This window comes from Lolium rigidum, chromosome 4 (genome assembly GCF_022539505.1).
Source record: "Lolium rigidum isolate FL_2022 chromosome 4, APGP_CSIRO_Lrig_0.1, whole genome shotgun sequence".
In the NCBI taxonomy this organism is placed as follows: domain Eukaryota; kingdom Viridiplantae; phylum Streptophyta; class Magnoliopsida; order Poales; family Poaceae; genus Lolium; species Lolium rigidum.
Genome location: NC_061511.1, coordinates 97,732,474 through 97,747,266, shown reverse-complemented (window position 1 = coordinate 97,747,266; position 14,793 = coordinate 97,732,474). Strand labels below are relative to the sequence as shown.

General features: G+C 44.3%; 1 protein-coding gene across 1 annotated transcript; it reads right to left on the bottom strand.

The window, feature by feature from the left end:
• Positions 1-9,010: 9,010 nt before the first annotated feature.
• On the bottom strand, positions 9,011-14,426 carry LOC124649880 (superoxide dismutase [Mn] 3.4, mitochondrial). Its single transcript, XM_047189449.1, has 6 exons — positions 14,120-14,426; positions 12,905-12,951; positions 12,660-12,785; positions 12,537-12,593; positions 10,384-10,461; positions 9,011-9,208 (listed from the first exon to the last, which is right to left on the bottom strand). Exons 1-6 carry the CDS (start codon positions 14,409-14,411, stop codon positions 9,116-9,118), a joined length of 693 nt encoding a protein of 230 aa, XP_047045405.1. The 5' UTR covers positions 14,412-14,426; the 3' UTR covers positions 9,011-9,115.
• Between the last annotated feature and the right edge of the window lie 367 nt (positions 14,427-14,793).

Sequence of the window (14,793 nt, the reverse complement as noted above, 5' to 3'; positions counted from 1 at the left end):
TACTTGTGGGTCATCAGTGGCACATGATTTTCATACTAAAAATGTTGAGCTAGTAAGTGCTCATGCTAAACTCCTTGAGGATTTTGAGCTTCTCAAAAGTAGCTCTAGGGCTATTGAGAGTGAGCTCATCAAACTCACCGAGTCACATGAGAAATTTAAGGCTCTCAACCTAATAGAGCTTGCTAAGTTGCCTTCTCCTTGTGCTATAATTGATAATACTTGTGCTACTAACTCTACCTCTTGTGAAGCCTCCATCTTGAAGGAGAATGTTGAGCTAAGGGCTCAACTTGCTTTGCTAACAAGCAATTATGAGAAATTGGAAGAAAATTATGGAAAGCTTTCTAGCTCCCATGATGATCTTCTAGTCTCTCATGATTTGCTAAAGTTAGCTCATGAGGCTATCATGTCAATGGTACATGTGAGTACTAGCACTACCTCTCAAAATGCTATTTTGCCATGTGCTAGTGCTTTTAGTTCACCCACTCATGCTATTGACTTATCTTGTGGTGAACTACCTTCTATGCCTTGTTCTACAATTCCATGTGCTAGTGCTAGTAATTCACCCACCCATGCTATTGCTATATCTTGTGGTGAATTACATACCTTGCCTTGTTGCTCTAACAATGAAGTTTCCACTTCCTCTAGTACTTGTGTTGTTACTAACCATGTAGGGGAAATCGAAGAGCTCGAGGCCCAAGTCACTTCTTTGAAGAAGGACTTGGTAAAGGGTCATGAAGGGAAGCAATTCCCCAATGACAAGAGTGGACTTGGATTCAACTCCAACAACAAGAACAAGTCCACCACGACAAGCGGAAGAAGGGCCAAGGGCATGTGAAGGACCCTGCCAAGATTGTGTGCTTCAAGTGCAAGATTGAAGGGCATCATGTTAGATTGTGCCCCTTGAAGAAGAAGCCACTTGGCGTGAACAAACAAGTGAAGCGGCCTCAAGATGGAGCTCATGGTCTACCTCAAGGCCAAGCTCAAGGTCTACCTCGACTTGAAGAAGGGCCGCTACCCAAGAAGGATCAAGCCAAGGCTCCCGTTGTGGAGAAATAAAGTGAGAAGAAGGAGAAGAGAAGAAGATGCTACATATGCCGTGAGAAGGGCCACATCTCCTCCTTTTGCACTAGTGGTAACTCATCCAACCCTATCTTGATCCATGGTGCTTATTCTCTACATAAGGATAAGGTTGGCGATGTGTTTGCCAAATATGTTGGCACTCAAAGTGGTTTCGTAAAAAGAACCATTTGGGTTGCCAAGCCTATTGTGACTAACTTTTTAGGACCCAACTTGGTTGGGGACCAACAAGTCAAAATTTGATCAATAGGTACATGTGGAGGGCATGGAGACTTGACTAGTTCATGAAGACTTAGGGGATCTTCATCATTCTTATTTCCTCAAGTCAAGTTGTATCCCTTTCATCCTTTACCCATGCACCTCCTTGAGGTAACGAGTCCTCAACTCCTTTACATTGAAAGTTACGCGCTCCCCTTTCACATGTGTTGGTTTTGTACCTTGCATGTGGTTGTGTATGTTGTGCTTCCTACTTGCTTATCTTGCTTCCATGCTTATATATGTTGGGTGGCACATCATGTACAATTGTTGTTTGTTGAGCCTATTGCATCTTATTGATATCTTAGTTGTTGGCTCATGTGAGAAATTAATGGACTATCCCATTTTGGGGGAGTGATATGCTTTGTGCATTTCACAATCCTAAAATGTGCGACATGATGAATTAAAATTCTATAATGCCCATTAATTATCTCACTTGGTTCTTATTTGCCTCTTGCATGAAAAATGTCTTTATCACATTATGGGGGAGTATTATGCTTTGTGCATCTTACAAGCCTAGAAAATGTGAACACTTGAGGTTGTGTCACATAGAATTGATATTTTAGATTATCTTGTTCCTATGTGACATGTTTGCTCAAACAAATCCCACTTTACCATATGCTTTATTTATTGTGAAGATAATCTTGGACATACTCACAAACTACCATTTGGATATTTCCTAAATACCTCTTGTCCTTGGACAATTGGTAATAAATTGTGTGGTATTGTTCCGGATCATCCTCACACTTGGCTCATGTGCTCAATTGGTTTATTTCTTGCCAAGAATTTGTCTTTGTGGGTTAGACTCCCATTTGTCTTCCTTGCTTCTTATATATCTTATCTTTTCACTTGAACCTTGTGAGTGTCTTGATAAACCATGGTAGAGCGATGATCCCACATTGTGCATTTTGTATTCAAATGCAAGATCCTAAATGGTGCACTAATTTTGGGGGAGCTCTCATATGTTTGCTAGAATACTCCCTTGTTTCAAGATTTTGACCTTGGAAGACAAACCTTTTCTTTTCAGTACTTTGTACCATCATGAAAAGCGTTGAGGGTTTGGTTTATTTGGAACCTTGCTTTCTTTGGGAGTTGGCTATCTCATTACTTGATATTTGGTTTTACTTTCCTATAATGAGATAAGTCCTTGAGCATGCTTGTTTTGGATATCTTGCTCTATCTCTCTTGTACCTATCTTGTGTGTGCATGTTTCTTTGTGGATAAACGTCTTCGTGATGTTGTCCACTTAGAGAAACTTATACACATAAGAGATGGTGCATATCTTTTGATATCCCTCTTTGTTTGAGTCCATTCCTTCATTCTTATTTAACTTGATGATGACTCCGCAAAGATTGTGGTTATGAGTGCTCATTTTTATCCTATTTTCATCTTCAAGCACTCATATTTGATTTTGGCACAAGCTTTGTTTTACTTGCTTCTTATTAAGCTTGTGTTTCTTTTTGGGTCATTGGATTGCTTGCTTCATTTGTCAAAGCTTTCTCACCTTCTTATTCTCTTGCAATCTTTGATCCTCACTATAGTTGGATTTCCTCCCGGTATTCGTCATTGGATATGTGCATTTGATTTCACTCACAATTATGAGAAATGCACAACTTATGGAGGAACGCTCACTATATTGGCCTTATAAACCTCTCGTCCATTTTGGCAATCGATGCCAATGGGGGAGAAGTTTGGAGGGTTTAAGGGAATTGCTTTTGTTGATTCTTAAGCATTTTCCTTTCATGCCTTGCATTTGTTGCTTTGCATGGTTGAATATTTAGAGGATACTCCGCTAGGCTTTAATTGACGGTATATGCAATGAAATTCAAGTTCATTCACACATGCATATATTATGGGGGAGTTTGTTCTAAATATTCAACTTGGGTTGTTCGCTAAATTCCATATCTAAACCCTCTCAAAGAGATTGTCATCAATGACCAAAATGGGGGAGATTGAAAGAACATGTTCATTACCCCATGTGTGGTTTTGGTAATTGATGACAATCCCTATGGATTAACGGTTGCATTGAGAATCAATCTTAGGTCAAGTCCATAGCTATGTGTTGGACTCAAGGTTGTAAGATGGAGAAGACGGAGTACAATGATGAAGACGGTGTCGAAGAGAGATGAAGGCGGTGTTGAAGATGAAGAGAGAAGACATCATTGAAGATGAAGAGAGAAGATGGCGTTGAAGATGGATGAAGACGGTGGCGTGCGTACAAGATAGAAGAAGACGGTGGTGTGTATGTTGAAGGAAGACTGTGGCATGTACAATCATGAAGAGTATGAAGACGGAGCTTGCCGACTCGAGAAGAACGCGCAAGGACAAGGTTTGTGCTCGATAGGATAATGGGTCGCATCATCGAAGAGAGCTCAAACCTTGCATGCATTGCATCGTGTTTCTTGGTTCTTCTTGGTTCTTATCCATGAAACAGATTCCGGTTGCATCGCATGTTGCATGTGCGAGGGTGATGATTTTCCCGATATACCGTATTGAGAGGTTACACCTCTATGACCATGAGAAAATCATCACTCACTCTTTTGCATAATTTCATCATGTGAGAAGGTAGCTCTTGTCGCCCTCTTTCCAACAAAATTGGTTTCATGTCATTCCGAGTTTCCTAGCTCGAGTTATGGATTTTACGGTTGCTGCATATTTAAAAAGAAAAAGAAAAATTTTATTGGGCCGGGCGGTAGTACCGTGGGCGGTACCGGCCAAAGTACCGTACGCACGTTTTGGCTTACTGGATCGCAAGCGGTACCAGGCCGGTACCGGCCCGGTAGTACCGTAACCCAATTACGGTACCAGGCCGGTACCGGGCCCGGTACTACCGGCCCACTTTCTTCTCCAAACCACCAGCCTCCACTGCCTTCCGCCCCCGCGTGGGCCGCACCGCCGCCAGCCCACCAAGCCGCCTCGCCGCTCGCTCGCCCAGGCCGCGCCCCCGCTCGATGCTCCCGCGCGCGAGGCAGAGGGCGTTGACCCCGCGCTCGCCCACGCCGTACGGCTCCCGCGCGGGAAAGGCACGCCGGCCCCACGCGCATGTGCTGCTGCTCGCTCCTCGCAGGGAGAGCCCTCCTGCCGGGCCCACACGTCGCACGCCGCATCTGCTACTGCATGTGCTGCCACGCTGCTCCCTGCCTGCTGCTGTCCCCTCTCTCTCTGCACTGTTTTGCTCTGTTTTGCACACAAGCGCGTAGTACCGCTCCGCGCAGCGGTACTACCGGCTTTGGCCCGTTTTTCACCGTTCTCGCGCAGTTCGCGCGCGAGCGGTAGTACCGCTTCGACAAGCGGTAGTACCGCTTTGGGCGCGGATCTGACCGTTTTTTAGCCCCAACAGTCATATTTATGGGCCCCCTATATATACCTCTCTTCTACCTCCGACCCAACTACTTCTTCCCCTCCATTCTCTCTCCTCCATTGTTGACCTTGAGTTCTTTCTTCCTCTTCTTGATCCCCCCACTATTTCTTGCATATTTTTGGGGGAAAGGAGAGAGGAGATCTAGATCTAGAGCTTCACCAATTGAATCCCTCTCCAAGTGAGGGGATCTTGCTAGATATAGATCTTTGAGTTGCTTGGTGTTTCTCCTCATTTGTTCTTCCTCCCTTATTCCCCCAATAGCTTTTGTAGCTTTGTTGGAATTTGGGAGAGAAGAACTTGGGCATCTTAGTGGTGTTCTTAGCCATTGCATTAAGTGCATCGGTTTGAGTTCTCTCCGGGGTTTCGATCTCGTAGAGTGAGTGTTCATCCTTAGTGGTGTTCTTGCCTAAGTGGCCATCTTGCCTTAGTGGCCGCATTGCCTTAGTTGTCGTGTTTCCTTTGTGGAGTGTGTTAGCCTCTTGTGGCGCATCGTTTCCTTGGTGGAGTGTGTTAGCCTCTTGTGGCGCATTAGCATCCTTGGTGGAGTGTGTTTCCTTGGTGGAGTGTGTTAGCCTCTTGTGGCGCATTAGCATCCTTGGTGGAGTGTGTTTCCTTGTTGGTGTCTGTTGCCTCTTGTGGCCGTGTACTTGAGAGCCTCCTTGTTGTGGAGTTGCCTCAAGTGTGATACTTGGGTGTTTGCCCAAGCTTGTACGGGTTCGGTAACCACCCTCAAGTGTCCCTTAGTGGATCGAGGCTTTCCTTTGGTGGAAAGGCTCGAGGAGAATACGGTGGCCCTAGTGGCTCATTGGAGTGCCTCGTGCCTCCACACCGCTCCAGACGGAGACGTAGCACCTTAGTGTGTGAACTTCGGGATACATCGTCGTCTCCTCGTGCACCGGTTACTTCTCAACCCGAGCTCCTTAACCTATGCGCTTTACCTTGTTATATCTATCTTGCTTGATGTGTTATACTTAGCTTGTTATCACTTTGTGCTCATCATGCTAGCATAGGTTGTTGGTGCTCTTAGGCAAACCCCTAGTTGATAGACCTTGAGCTAAACTAGTAAACACATGTGTAGTTTTATTCCGCCTAGTTTAGCTCTCAAGTAGAAGTTTTTATACGGAGGGTGTCTTTTCCAATATTCTAAAGTGTCTGCACCAATCTTAAAGCAATAATGTATGTCCAGGAGGTATGGAGTGTGGGATGCGGTAAAAGAAAATTATGAGCATTTATCTACATGAATGTATTTGGTTATTTTACTTCTTACATTATGATCTTGTGGAATGGTAAAAAAGTGGTTTATCTAATATGCACAGTGGGTATCTATGTTGCACTTTTTTATTTTCTCCACGAGAAGTAAATGCTAATGACAAGTATTATTGTGCAGGATGTTTTCGAGCTCAGGATTTTTCTTCTTTTGGTACGCTTGCAGAACAAAACATTCCAAACACTGTACGATGGTATGTAAGAAGCATCGAAGAGTAGGTTTTTAAATACAAAATAATTAATCGAGTGCTTATTTCATATTTAAACGATGTCAATTATAGTGGTTGTCAAAACATACTTTGGATTGGTAGAATTTTATGAGCTTTTAGAATATCTTGTGGCTATCTTTTTTATGCATGTAATTTTTTGCATCTACTATATTAACATATTGCGTGAAAAAATGTAGGAGTTGTAGCAACGCACGGGCATTCAACTAGTAGAAATAGAGATAGAGATATATGACGCGTTTGGTAGCCTGCAGACGAGTTTTTTTGCATGGACTGGGTCTTGGAATGGGTCGTTTGGTTGCCTGCAGGCGGCCGCGTTCTTGCAGGAACCGCGTTTTAAAGCACCCCTGGGACAGGCCCTGGAGGAACGCATGGAGTGGCAGTTTCTCCGGGGTCACTAGGTCAGGCCCGTTGCGGCCAGAAGGTTGCACGCGTGGGGAAGCGAGGCGGAAACGTTGCGTCCCTTCGGGAACATGCGCCATAATTAGGCTCACCGCTCCCCTCTCCTTCCTCTCACTCGCGACCGCACTCTCACCTCCCCCAAACTGTCACATCACCCGACGGTTCCCCTCTCGCCGACCAATCTGTCGGACCGCCGCACGGAGGAGCACCGATACCGGAGGAGGAGATGTCAGCGAGCATCACTGTGACATCGGCCTCAACCTGCTCCGTATTCTTCATTGGCATCCCGAGTTCGCCCGCGACCTCGAGCTTGTCCTCGGCCGGAACAATGGCAGTAACGACCTCTCCTTCTCATATTCGTACTCTTTCTGCCAGAACATGCCATTCTCGGGCATTTGCGACGACATGCACATTAGATCTGCTATGGTTTCCATTAGGATAAGGTTCGGATTGATGTTTGCAAGGTGTTCGTCCCCATTGGTTGTTGTTCTTGTCCAGGTCTTGGTGTTCACGGTCTCGATTTGCTTAGATCTGTTACTCTAATCTCCAATCGCGGTAGATCCTTCCTAGATCGGACTGTCGATTGCTAAAACTGCCAGATTTTACCGTGCATGCAAAGAGGGGAAGGGTTTTTTGTGCTGGAGTTTAGCATGTTCAGATTGCTGTGCGGAATGAGTCGCGCTAGTTTGTTCTAGATTGTGTTGTTTCTGATCAAACATCTCCTCCATATGTCCTCATTGTATGAGGCCTATTTTATCTTGCTTTCCATGTTTGTACTTCTTCAGTTCTACAATGGCCAATGATTTAACTATGGCACAGCGAAAGGCAGGGTGCTGCCCTCAAACTTAGTCATGTGTGCCATATTACTTGCACACTAGCTTAGTTTGGGGACAGTCCCTTTACCTGCCGTGTGATCCAATATATGAGGACTCAGGCCCTCAAACTTAACTTTGTGTGTGATTACTTGCACACTAGACTTAGTTTGAGGGCAGTCCCTTGAGCTGCCGTGTGAGCCAATGTATGAAGCATCACATGTTTTCAATGTTCGTTTTCATCTATATACTTGTGAGCAGGCACACCTCTAATGTCATGTGTTCTTGTGGCAGACTGAGAAGCTCAAGCTTGGGTCACCTAAGACCCCCGAGGAGGGACCGTCGAAGAAGCGAAGGGCGGCTAACGTCGGCCACTTCCAGCCGAACATAGGGCCGGACCAGTTCCTGCGCATCGTCTTCGGGCCCACCTTCAGCCGGCTCCGGATCTCTCAAGATTTCGTCAGGTGGTTCGGAGAAATCCCTTCGAACATCATCGTCACCACCAACACTGGCTGCAACTGGAGGATGACTACGGTGAGAGAAGGCGATGACGCATACATCACCAGGGGTGGGCGGGCTTCGCCGTCGCTCATCAGCTGCAGGCCAGTTCATCTTCAAGAAGGTGTCCTCCTTCGAGTACAGTGTGGTCGATGACCACACCTGCACTAAAGTGATGACCAGGTGTCGTTACCATGGAGATGCTACCAGGTGTGTCGTCTTCGAAAGTCATGTCTGAAGCTTACCTGGTTCTGTGTCGCTGCTACCATGTCTGTGTCTAGTTGTTGTTCCTGTCTTGTGTTGAACTATGATCGTCTCTGCTGTGTCGTGAACTTTGTTCGTCCTATGTCGTCAACTATGACCGTGTTTGAACTATGATCAGTGTGATTGTGTTCTTTCTTTTGTTGTTGATCGTTGGTAACCTCACCACTGAATGGAAGAGGTAAGCGAAGTAAATGATGGGTTGCAACCAAACAACAGGGTCGCTGTTGTGGGCTGCTAGTAGACCTGAAAACCAACCTACCAAACGGGCAGAGCCGGGTTTTATGGCCCATGGCCATCTGCGACGGACTTCTTCCCACTGCGCGGCAGGAAATTGATGCAGACTACGCCCATAGATGTTTTATTTCCTGCTCGTCATGTTCTTCTCGCTATCAAACCAGACCGCTGCGGTCATAGTGACATCTGAGCTGTAGATTTGCTGGCCTCACTCACTCCCTTCCCTCTGGTTCCTGGCGCTACTATTATTGTTGCACTCAAGTTTTACGGCATGGATATGGCCTCACAAGTTTCTTGCTCTCTTCTAATAGCTGGCATACCCTAGAATTTGTTTTACAGCCCTTTACACAGATCATGTGAGAACTTATTTTCTTAAGTAATGAATGAGGCAAAAGTTTTTGCATCTGTTTCAAAAACAAAAGAATATCATAAGATGAGATGAAGAATAAGTCATTAGGGGCACGACTACACTTCTTGGTGCGTCTTTAATTTTTTTGACAATATATGACACAACCAATGATTTTGCAGAGAGAATTGCACAACGAACTGGCGTGCATAACTTTGTGACTCTGCATTGCGCCACTGAGTATAACAAAAGCAACCAAACACAGCCATAACAAGAACGCAAAATCTGCATTGTGCATTACGCATTTATTGCTTATAAAGATCCAACACAGTCGGCAAGCAAAGAGCAAAGCAACGCCTATTCAGACATAGTATCACACAGCCACATTTTCGTATTCTTCGCCAGCATATTTCCAGTTCACCACCTTCCAGATGTTGTTCAAGTAGTCTGGCCTGACATTTTTGTACTGCAAACGAAAACGATGACCGCTTAGTTCTTGGGAAATTGTAACTCAATTCCATTTGCAGCACAAATAAATTGGAGGGCCTCCCTCGAAATCAACAACTGAAACCAGGTTCAAATTTGTAGACCAAACAGTACTGTCAAGTTTAATGATCATAATCTAACTTTATTCAACTCAGTCTTCCTAAGAAATAAGATTGGACCAAGTTTTAATTGAAATAAATTACTAGAAGAATTATTGCATTTTGTAACTGACTTTTTCACTTTTTGTTTCATTTATTATTCGTTATACCTTCTTTATTTTTATCTACTTATCGATTATTATCTACCGACTTGAACCCAAATTTGATTGCCTTCAAAACTAGTTAGTTCAGGACTCACATTTGCCAGCTGTTCAGATAATTTCATTACCTTCATGAGCAAGATCGCATCCTTCGCTACAAGCTTGTACACAGGATCTTAAAGCCACTAGATTAACTGCTCTCACCCCTCATGGTGGGACATGCATTCTTATACCTTTCCGGAACATATGTTCATTCAAACTGTTGGCATGCTGACAATAGATAATTTTGCTTTCATTCTACACCATTTTTTTACTACAACTCTACATACATAAAGCTAAAAGGAGAGCCAGGGAGACAACACCGTGTATGTTACCGCCAGTCTCCTATTTAACTGTTTTTTCACAAGCATATGCAAAGTTAACATTTCATATCCGTGAATGTTACCACCAGTCTCCTATTCAACTGTTTTTTTCACAAGCATTTTGGAATATAACCAATGGAACATACTGATATCCACTCCTATCCTCCTGGTGTTATGGAAAGAAAGGGCCCTTCTAGAAATGCAAGAATTAAATGTGACCTTTAAACATACCTTGACTGACTACTGCAATCTCTACAGTATTGATGAAGTTACCATGTTCGAAATGGCTAGCTTTATGGCATAAACAATAATTTAAATATATATAGGAAGCTGCCAAGTGATCCAGGTGCAATCTTTTTTTTGCGATAATACCCAAGTGCAATCTTGTCAGATGTGATTTTACTAGACATGGTAAAGCTTATCACCCAATTCACAAGTAACAAAGGACAGCTCACTTGAACAAGGTTAGCAACCTTAGCAAATGGACAGCACACTCGAGCAAATAAATAGCGTCCAATTCCAACATAAAATTACCTGCAGGTAGTACGCGTGCTCCCAGACATCAATCCCCAACAAAGGAATCAGATTTGCTCCTTTAGTCACCAGAGGGTCCTGCATGGCCCTAGAAGTCAGTTCCATGCACATGAAAACTACATGATCAACTATTAGAAGGAAAAAAGAAAAGAAAACACAAACCCACAGACGCATGCTTACTTGCTTAGGCAACCTTAGATATGCAAAGTTTTCACATGTGAATAAAAACTTAAAAATTTCTTAAAACTAGGATGCCATAGAAACTGCACTGTTGCACTCGGATGTTCCAATCTCACATAGATCAGCAAAATATAACTATGTTGAATGTTAACATTCCCAGTTGGGTCAACAACTTGAGTGTTACGATAGTGCGGTCCTTTCATTGTAGTGATCCCTTGATTTCATGATTTCCTTAATCTCTATGAGAACAAAAATGGCGAAATATTCCCTGTATCTTCTAACAGGGGGAGCAACTGACAATTCATCGAACTAAAATTTGGTATCCTTACATAAGGGAAATTTATATCAATGCCACTAGTGGCTTCTGGAATTCTAACTTTGCCAATACTTTTCAGGTAATTATGAAGATGCTACAGTTCTGTCAATTTTTTATGCGTTTGCCCCTGCCATCACATTTTGACCGAAAACCTCCGTTTAACTCTGGAATTCTAACTTTGCCAATACTTTTCAGGTAATTATGAAAATGCTACAGTTCTGTAAATTTTTTATGCGTTTGACCCTGCCATCACATTTTGACCGCCAACCTCCGTTTAACAGCTAGTCCACTCTCTTTCTCTCTCTCTCTTACTGATGCCATGGTCCCACCCGCAGCTTCATCTTCCTCCAAACTCTCCCACCTGCAGCTTCATCTTCCTCGAAGCTCTCCCACCCGCAGCTTCACCTTCCTCCAAGCTCTCCCATAGACAAATACTACCTCCATCCACTAATATAAGACGTTTTGGCAAGCTAAAAGCTTGAAGGAAGATGAAGCTGCGGGTGCGACCATGGCATTAGCTTGCCAAAACGTCTTATATTAGTGAACAAAGGTTGCACTCCCTCCGTTTCTATAGATAGGGCATATATTTCATTTTGATTTTTCGCCAAAAAAGAAGGCGCGAGGTGTGCTTCACCCGTTTTCTCCGAAAACTAACCCTCTCAGCCGTTTTAATTGATCTAAAAAATCGGGAGCGGGCCATTAACTTGTGGCGCTGCCATTGGCCTTCATTGGCGCATGCGGGGAGATGGGAAGAAATATCGGAAGAGTAGTTATTGTGGCGATGTTATTGGTCTGCATGTGCATGCGGAGATATTGGGCACGATCAGAGAGAGGTTGACTCCATGCATGCAGGAGGCATGGAAACTAACAAGAGAGAATCAAACAGAGAAAATTAAGGAGATCTGCCAGTTAACGCGTGCATGCAAGGGCAAGAAAGGAAAAATATTTCGTTGTCGATCACTCCTTAATCGGCGCGCAAAAAACTTTAGGCCTTAAGCATAGAAACGGAGGGGCATCTTACAACGCTCAGGCCAGGTACAGTGCCTCTTCTCCACGCCGGCCGCACACAGTAACCATACCGGCACCAACACCACTATCACCAACTTTTTCTGCTTTAGCTACTTCTACTCACCCCAAGCCATGCGATCCAGGTCCCTCTATCGCCAGCTCCGCCTCGAGTGATCTATCTTCAGCATCCAAGACACACACACCGGGGGACTCTCCTTCTCTTGTGCATTGGTCTGTGCATGCTGAATAGGTCAGCAGCTGCTATGCATGTGTCTATGACGTCAATCCCCGCTCTTCGTAGCAGATGCGAAGCATACTAGCTAGTTTGTTTGCACAGCAGTCCAGTGCTGTGATTTTTTGTTCTGAACAATGCACGCAGGACCCAGATGTTGTGCTGCCTGCACGTGTGTGCACACCTGTGAGCTCTCGTGTACGGTCAGCACATGGGTGTGTGGGAGGTGCGGAAATGTGCTAATGTGCAACATAAAGGCAGAGCAGCTTTGCCAGATATGTGGACTTCTTTATTCTTTGCTTTCTTAATTCGGCTATAGGTCAGGGATTGGGAGAGTTCGGAGGAAGATGAAGCTGTAATTAGTGAAGACTGCATACTTGACTGTATCCTAATAAAATAGAAAGCATTACACATCACCTGATTAGCAGTAGTTTCAACTGAAAGCTTTTTTGCCTCTTTATCCAACGCCAGCCACTGGAAAACAAAAAGGTGAGTATTCAAGTTCCACAAGCCAGATAAAACAGCACATAATGTACATACCACCCATCCAGATCCTTGTAAAGCAGCACCCTCCACATTCATCTTCTTTACAAGCTTGTCAAAAGAACCGAAGTCCTCATCAATGGCCCAGCCAAGTTTGCCATGAGGTGGCTCACCCCCACCCTCCTGTAGAACAAAAAAAACATTCTCGTCATCAACAGAACTGTCATTTCGCTTAACTTTCCACCCATGCCTAAGGAAAAGAGATGGAGGGGGCGGGAGGGGGACAGTCCGAAGGTTCCTACATTAGCAGGCTTGAGGTTCTTCCAGAAGATTGAATGGTTCACATGACCTGCAACACAGTAAATCGGCTAATTATAAATGCCGAAGTTGGTTCAACAAATAATAATAGTAATCCCAAGAAAATGAGCTTAATCCACAAAATCATTTCAATTAAGAGGTTCACCATTGTTAATGGACATCTCAAAGAAAAGTAAAACAGGGCAAATGCATGTTAATACAGAGGGCATTATTATTTTTACACATCAAAGTATTTCTGTAGACAAATTACCCTTGTAATCCAGAGAATCAACCCCCAGGCTTGTCTTCAAGACCAACCATCATCTCTTCTAATACTATAGATAGACATGCACAATAACAATACCTAGACAACTCATGGATTCATATTTGTGCAGTACGAACAAGATATACAACCGGGCCAAGATAATTGACTGAATATTCCACTTGGTAGGAGGAGTTTAACTACAGATCTACAAAATATGCAAGATATCTAAATTGAGGAAGCATCTAACCACCAGTCCTAAAATTCAGCACAGTGACATCCCAACAAACAAACATATGAAATCCACAATAATAAACCTTCAAAAGTTGCAAGTTGCAACTGAGTGAGAATTCTTATTACAGATGAAACACATCACAAAACAGAAACGCGGAGCATTCCCAATAACAGAACTACATTACTATATTGAATTATTGATAATCACACAGCAAATGGTATCAACATACCATAACAATTGGCACGAAATCCATAAAGAGGACAACCAAGAAAATCCCAATTAAACAATACTCCATAGATAAAGCCCGGCACGCCTACAAAAACTAGTTGTGGCTGAAAGGCACATAATGTACATCCACGAAGAACGCTTGAGATAACCACAAAACATCACCATATACAGCCCAATTAGTGAAATGTCTCAACAGTATCTCCAAATGAGCGCTTATTGGATCAGCACGTCACAAGTAAATCAACAATCGCAGTCCTCAAGATAGCCCGACTCCTTAATTCCAAGAAATCGTAGGATCCTAACAGCCCCAAGGAAACCCAAATTATCCGCCTGGGAGAGCAACACACATCTCTCACGCATAGATCCGTGGCAAGCAACCCAATAATCGCACATCCCACTATCTAAAAATTTCCCCGCAGCAGGAAACATCACTAATTCACTGCCTCCAATCAAAGCACCCCCCAAACTAGAGGAAAAGCGCTGCAAGGGTCTTACCGCCGCCGTTGAACTTGATGGCGCCCTGGAGTTGGACGACGGCGGAAGCGTCGCCCTTAGAGACAGCGGCGTCAAGCTGCTCGAGCGCCTTGTTGTAGTTGGCAACGTAGGTGGCGTGGTGCTTCTGGTGGTGCAGGCGCATGATCTCGCCGGAGATGGCCGGCTCCAGCGCGCCGTAGTCGTACGGGAGGTCGGGGAGCGTGAACGTCGCCACCCCCCTCGTCGCCAGCGGCCTGGCGGCGCCGAGCGCCGCCGCTAGGGTTTTCTTCGAGGCCAATGTGCGGAGCGCCATGGCTGCGTGTCTTTTGTTTTCTTGGTGAGAGGAGGAGGGTGAGATGCCGCCGATGATATATGGAGAGGTTGGTCAGTGGGTGTATGTGGCATCTGCCAGACTGCCAACTGTCCAGCTAGGTAGCTTTCTCGTAGCTTCCGTGAGATCTGCGTCACGATTCGTGCGGACGGAAACGCAACGTTTACTCCCTTCAATGTATTCACATAATTTAATTCTAGATAATCTATACTAGCGACAAGTAATATAAATCAGAAGAAGTAATTTATATTGTTTGGGGAATGGATCTGTGAGGAAATGTACAATATGGGATGTCTGTTTTTTGACGTCTTAACGTCAGATGTTTGCTAAATTTGAGGATAGTTGTACTAATGTTGATGATTAT

Coding starts and splice junctions, on each gene's coding strand:
- LOC124649880 (XM_047189449.1), bottom strand. CDS start 14,411: ATGGCGCTCCGCACATTGGCCTCGAAGAAAACCCTAGCGGCGGCGCTC. Junction 12,952..14,119: donor CATCAAGTTCAACGGCGGCG/GTAAGACCCTTG, acceptor ACTGTGTTGCAG/GTCATGTGAACCATTCAATC. Junction 10,462..12,536: donor TTGAAACTACTGCTAATCAG/GTGATGTGTAAT, acceptor AGGGCCATGCAG/GACCCTCTGGTGACTAAAGG.